A 6,936-nucleotide genomic window follows, 5' to 3' on the forward strand; every position below is an offset into this window, starting at 1 on the left:
GATAGAGTCGCCGCAGCTCCACTGATCGGATTGTTCCTCCTCTCTCACACGTTCTTTCTTTCTTTCTGGGCGATTCAACTGGTGTTAAGCAGAATCACAGTACCCATGGTGGCATCAGAGAATTTTCCCATATAGAATGATCAGAATTGATACTTTCGTCCGATCAGCTGTTATTGCGAGTCATTTACATTGGTTGCCCCAAAAGAAAAATTAAACTAATTTGAGCTTTGCTCCTCAACACAGGGAGAACACAGAAACTAAAGTTAAGGGAAGTGAGTTAACCTCATATTGATCCTTTCATTAATTGTTCAACATTAATTACTTTGCATATACCATTTTGAAGGGTACATATACCACGGAATTTATTGAAAATATTGTAGAACGTAACATTTATGAAAATGATGACGACCAAACTTACGAACCCGACCTACAACGGTAGTATTTGGGGCAACTCGGGCTATGGGGATTCGACTTTGAAGGGAGGCCACAGGAATCACTCTTGCTGTAAGCTTGGCCTCTGGCCCCACCGCTGCAGGTTGGCTGGTCCTTCCTGAGAGCCCCATACGACAGGTGCCGTGATTCCTCCATGAACCTTCTGCTTACCTCGGAATCAAACACGAATTCCGTGGTGAGCTCGTCGCACTCCGCTATCAAGCCATTGCAAGTGGCGGTGTCTGCGTACGCCATCCTAGAGTAGGAGACAAGGAGGTGAAGGACGAAGAAGACGATGAGGAAGTTGTACTGTAGGAAGAAGGTGGTGTGTTTGCTCATAGTTCTCCTCTTGTTCTTTCTTCCTTTAGTGGGCTCTCTGCTCTCTCTGGCCTATGAAGAGCACTTGGAATTTTGGTGGAAGCGTGCAAAAAGTATAAAGACTCCGCACCTCACCAAACATGTCATGATGGAACTTGGAAGTGCTTGAATAATATTTTAAGCTTTCGCATTTAGGTTATCATGTGGAAAGAAATCAATGACAATCACTCCACTTGTGCTTTGGGAACGGTAGGGATCACATTTTTAGCTTTATATTTATTCGGTGAGACCACCTCATTCAAATTCAATGAATTATTAGGACATGGGGAATTGGAGTTTAGTGCACCGGTAGTAGGGATGGCAGCGGTGTGAATATGGGCGGATATCACGAGTAGGGGTGTGCACAGGTACCGGGTATACTCGGAACCGGTTGGAACTTATTCGTTAGGGTAGGGACCAGGTAGCTCGTATTGCAAATGAGGTAGATTCCGAATATTAAAATCAGGAACCAGTGAAAATCGATTCCGGTTCCGGTTCCTGCCTACAGGGTACCCGGAGCCGGTTATTTATTTAAAAAAAAAAGAAAGAGTAAAGTTACTGTCTCTTTTAATGAGTCAGAACAGAGGCACTTTGTTGTGTGGGATCGTATTATGGATGTTTAATTTTGTCGATGGATTGATCAGACTTTTTTTTTGTTGTGGATTAATCTAAATCTTTGATGATATTCTATTTGGAGTGATTATTGATTATGTATGTGACATTTTCAATTTTATTTAGCCAGAGAAAAAATTTATAGGTTTCAACATGGTACCCAGAACCTGTGGTATAATACAAGTTCCGGATAGTTTTCAGTTCATGATTCAACAGGGGAGGGTCCGGTTTCAAAATCTTGGAACATGTCCCTTACAGAGTAGGGTCCAGGTATCGTGAAAAATACAGGGTACTTGGAACCGATCACCCCTAATCACGAGAACTGCAATCATATCATGATCTAAAATTGCACGTTGTATCCACACCACATTCACCACGATTTTGAAAATTGAAAACCACATCCACATCCGCATCCGCACCGTACCGCGAAATTAAATTAAATAAAAATCAAGAAAAACATAACAGTTAAAGAAATAAATAAAATAAAAACTTAATAAATAAAAATGATTCATAAATTAGTATTCTATCTCTATAATTTTCTTAGTTTTTATTAAATTGATTAAGCAAATAAGTGAGATTGAAAGTGGATTGAAGTATAGTCTAATTTATATGTATAAAAACATAAAGTTGTGGTGCGATTTTTTCATTAAAACCATATCTCCTCAGACTATTCACTTTTTTCACTTCCTATTAATTTTCCTTTGAAACCTAGCACATTGTTCAAGTTTCATTAAAAAAACTAAACGAAAACTGAGCTGGTTTGATAGTGAGCCCTCTACTTACATATATGGACGCGACTCGTGGACAAAATAATATTAAAAATAAAAAAATGATGAAAAAAGAAAACAAAGGGAGGAAAGGGTTGGGGTGCCACTTATCCAACCAGCCGATGCCACCCGAAATCGATCGGGGATCCAATGACCTCCTTTGAGAGGGGTGGGGCCGCCTCAACCCGATCTACAAACACACGATTGCGACTATAATAAGCCTGTAAAGAGCATTTTTGTGCAATGTAAAATGTAGGTGTATCAAGAAAGAAGGTCTACTGCAATTAGTTGTCGGCCATGACCTAGATCTAAGATATCATGACTATGAAAGAGGTGCGACTTTGTCTGGTGCTATTGCGTTAGCTCGCAGAGCGACTTTCAGAAAGAATTTTCATGTGAGGTTAAGAAAACAAATATGGCAGCTATATATATTTTCTAGTTATATGAGAAAATCATACATTTAATACAATGAAATAGAAATTTTAATAACTAATAAAGTGATACGAGTAATCTTACAAGGACTGTCGAATTTAAAATCTATTTGTTACAAGCGAAAGTGTACGCTCAGTGGCGGAGCCATATTAATGCTAGGAGGCGCAACTGCCCCCCTAGATTTTCAACTTCTTTAGAGTTCGCCCCAAAAAATAATATTTTTTCATGATTTTGCCCTATAATGTGTGTGTTAATTTATTATTTTGCTCCCGTTGGAATAAAATATATATGTCAAGTCTTTATTTCACCTTCAGGGGAACAGAATCCTGACTTTGCCCCAGTGTACACTATTACACACTTTTCAATAGCTATAATTGTCTTTTTCAATTATAAAGGATGCTAATATAAGAAAATAAAAATTAAAACGAAATAATAGTGCACAAGTAGATTCTTTGATGAGAATTATACTATCCTCTTAATTAGTAGGCGAGAACATATGTCATTACATTATACTTCTTTTCTCAACTTTGGTTAAATTTAAGACTAGTATTCAAGGGCTTTTAGAGATACAATGAAATTCTCTATTTTTCTACGATTAGCAAACTGACCGAGCACTTTTACACTATCACTCAAGTAATTATTTTTCATAAATTATAAAGATAAATTTGCTAATTTTAATTCGAATAATGAGTATTCAAAAACATAATGAAGAATTTCAAACAGTAATTCCACAGTTTTTAAAGGTATGATAATTGTGCAACTAATTTTTTTCTTAATGCCCATTGTATATTTATTAAACCGTCAAAACGTTATACTAACTTTTTATAAATATCAAGTCAAATGCACCAAATTTATTTTTAAATAATCTTTGTAATATCGTTACTTAGATTTGTTAAGCTTTTTACTCTTTACGTGATTAAAGTTCGTAAAATTAGTATCTTGTGATACTCTTTTTTTTTATGAAAATCATCTGTATAGGCATCTATTATATTGTCTAATATGGATTGTATATTTTATTTAATTATCAAAATAATATGCGAGTTAAATATTTTATCTTTATGTGCACGTATATTCTTATAATTAGAGAGTGATTATTTCTTCTTATTAGTATTATGTATCACATAATCAAATTGAAACTATTTTAAGTAATATTTTTAATTTTCTATGATAATAGTAAATTATTTTACAATATGTGTCCTTCCTGATAAATATTTCTCGATGTTCAAGTCATGTTAAGAAAAGATCCAAAGCAAATAGTTTCACAAGGGCTGAGAAAAAAAAATAATAAAAGGTTGCCCCAAAAACCCAATCCACCCTGAGTCGAACCGCCCCGAATTTTCTGTTCTTCTGGAGCATAGTTCGATTCTAGGAGCGGTTTCTCATTTGTTTATCAATTTCGGTTACGGGCTCCGGTATAGAAATTACATACCCAAATACCCGACCCGATCCTAGGTTACATAATAATATATAATAAAAAAAAATTGCAATCTATTATGTTTAATCTTTAATATATGAACCCAGTGTTGGGAATTGGTATATGCCCTAGAGACAATCTATCATCAGTTCTGTAATATGATATCTATTTCATTATAATACGAGACATTTCTATTATTGTGTAGATTGCGCTAAATATGATTTTACACAATAATGTCCTTAGAATAGTATGTTCAATAGGCATCGAGTGTGACTTGATTGTGAGATCTTATAATTACCGAACATTATTCCTAAATGTCCATAGTCAAAGTATTATCGTTAATTAGGACAACAATAATACGGTTAAACTAGTGTGGGTGTTGATTGATGACCAAGTCTCATAGGTCATGGATATGGAGATATCAAATCACACCACATGTATACATTAAGAGTAATGTGTATTAAACTGATCCGCCATGAGATTGCTACATGGGTTGTTACGTGACTGTCATTAGCATATCTCAAAGTGACTATAGTGTAATGGTCCTTTGACTTGAGGTTACCATGGATTCCTACATGTAATGTCGTATATTTTGATACTGTCAAACGCCACCGTAACAGGCTGGTTATAAAGATAATTATTGGGTATGCCACAAAGCATGGAAAAGAATGTGAGTGGCCAATATAGGATTTGTCCCTCCTACACGAAAGCAATATCTCACGGCCACTTGGTGGTTAAGTCTAAAAGTGTATGCATACCCAAATGAGTCAATATAACGATATCGAGCTCATTTGTTCTAATAGACTTACCCGGTAAACCAAGAAAGAGAGATATTGAGCCATACAAGGATGTCATCGACCATGCCTTGAGCTCAATAGAGATATAGAGGACAATGGATTATATTACACGGTAATGTAGGTCACGAGATTCGTCGAGAAATTGACTTTCCGATTACTTGAGTAACAGTAATGCATTGCTAGATGCCGCTCACTGTTTGTAATATTGAAATAGAGATTTCGATATTACTGTCAACGTAATTGGGAACCTACAGGGTCACACACGACGACTAAATCGACGGGATATTTTGAAACAATAAAATCGTCTAATAGAGATTAGATGATTTATGGTGCGACCGATTAATCGGATATTTGATGAGATTAAATCTGTCGATTAATTATATTCGATTTATTAGATTAAATGGATCGCATTGATACATGATACAATGTGTATGTATGTAATATATATAGAGATATATAGATCGGCGGAATTTTGGATTTCGTCACCGCTCTTTCTCATATAAAAAGGGGGCAATGCATAAAAGATATATATATATATATAGCCTGTCATACATATATATATATATATATATATGCATGTGTGTTGCGAGCATATAAGTATATATATATATATATATATACTCAATTGGGATTTTAATTCCTTCCGTCCCACACCGGTCAAAAGTTAAAATCCTTCATCCCCAAAGCCTTATATGTATGTATACATATATACAGTTGAGAATAAGTTTAGCATATATGTGTACGTGCTATTGCATTTGGAAATTCAATTTGAATTGTTCAAATTGAATTAATTCAATTAGTCTAATAAATTTCGGGTGTCGCACCGGTGTTTCCTTTGAGTATTGGCCATTAGCATCGCCGATCTCGAAAACTCGTCGACAAAGTCAGTATGGATACCAGTAGAGGCGTCACGCGTGGGACGCTCGGTCGATAATTTTAAATATTTCAGGTACGCTTTTATTTACTCTTATTCTTTTAGTAGGTCTTGGGATTAGTTTCATGGGTAGAAAAATTTTGAATTTCTGTTCTTTTTCGCTTCCGTTAGCCTCGTGGAACTAGCACCCAGGCCATGCCCAGTCCAATAACTCAACCAAGCCAAGCCAATTAAAAATCACAATTCATAGTTTACTTCAAGCTTGCCTTTCTCTGCCTCTCATCATTTATCATTCTCAGTTCCACTCTAAAACCCTACATTTCTTCATCTTCTCCTGCCTCTGTTGTGCGGCTGCGCCTCACAATCACGAAGGCTAAAGGGAACAACTCTTGATTATTGAAGATTTCTTTAATTTCTCTACTATCTGTACTGTTCGTTTTTAGTTTTATTTTTAATGTTGTTTTTCTCAAGTAACTCGAGAACCGACCCGTAAAAACTCGTATTCAAAGGGTCAGTTATTTTCTTAATTTCTGTTTCGATTCTTGAGGAAGGGCTCTAAAATTTCTGAATCGATGAGACCGGTGCCCCGAAATCTTACCCTGAAATTGACCCAATCCGAACGGGTGATAGCCCCTTTCACTTTTTGTTTTTTCTTTCTCCCATCAAAATGGTAAAAGGATTGTTATTTTCTCTACTTTATTGTACATTGTGTTATTTTGAGTATAAAATTTTATCGTGAAGAGTTTCTTGAAATATTTGAGATAATAATGAACTATGGATGAAGATTATTAGGGGCCAGGTTTTAGGCCCGGCCCTTGATGGGCCATGAGGGCCTGCCTCTAAAGCCCACTAAGGGGCAAAGTTCCGCTGGGCTCAACAAAGCCCGGCGAGGACCCGGGGAAGCATGCGGCTTACTTAGGTCAGTATGGAGCCCGAGTATCTTTTTTTATTTAAGAAGATACGATATATGTGCTATATATCAAGAATCCTTTTGAATAAGGTACGAATATCTTCATGATCGTGTATAAATATCAAGGTATGTTCATTGTCTATGGAGGACGTATTGTTACTCTCGTGAGTACCCTGATTGATTTGAGCATCGGAGAGGGAAATCGGGCCACCACCCCAATTTTCCCCCTTTGCAGGTTGTTTGATAACATAAGGATCGCACCTAGATGCAACCCAAAGTCGCAGGATCGTAACAATTCTCAAATTTCTTAAAGTTACATGCAATTCGCACAAAACGGCTAA

The 6,936-nt window shown here is 36.3% G+C and overlaps 1 protein-coding gene across 1 annotated transcript; it reads right to left on the minus strand.

Annotated features, from left to right (window-relative positions):
- Positions 1–414: 414 nt before the first annotated feature.
- On the minus strand, positions 415–771 carry LOC116214424 (protein RALF-like 32). Its single transcript, XM_031549830.1, has one exon. It carries the CDS (start codon positions 769–771, stop codon positions 415–417), a length of 357 nt encoding a protein of 118 aa, XP_031405690.1.
- Between the last annotated feature and the right edge of the window lie 6,165 nt (positions 772–6,936).

This window comes from Punica granatum, chromosome 7 (assembly GCF_007655135.1).
Source record: "Punica granatum isolate Tunisia-2019 chromosome 7, ASM765513v2, whole genome shotgun sequence".
In the NCBI taxonomy this organism is placed as follows: Eukaryota; Viridiplantae; Streptophyta; class Magnoliopsida; order Myrtales; family Lythraceae; genus Punica; species Punica granatum.

Bases quoted from the DNA above. Each gene is read 5' to 3' on its own strand.
- LOC116214424 (XM_031549830.1), bottom strand. From the start codon at position 771: ATGAGCAAACACACCACCTTCTTCCTACAGTACAACTTCCTCATCGTC.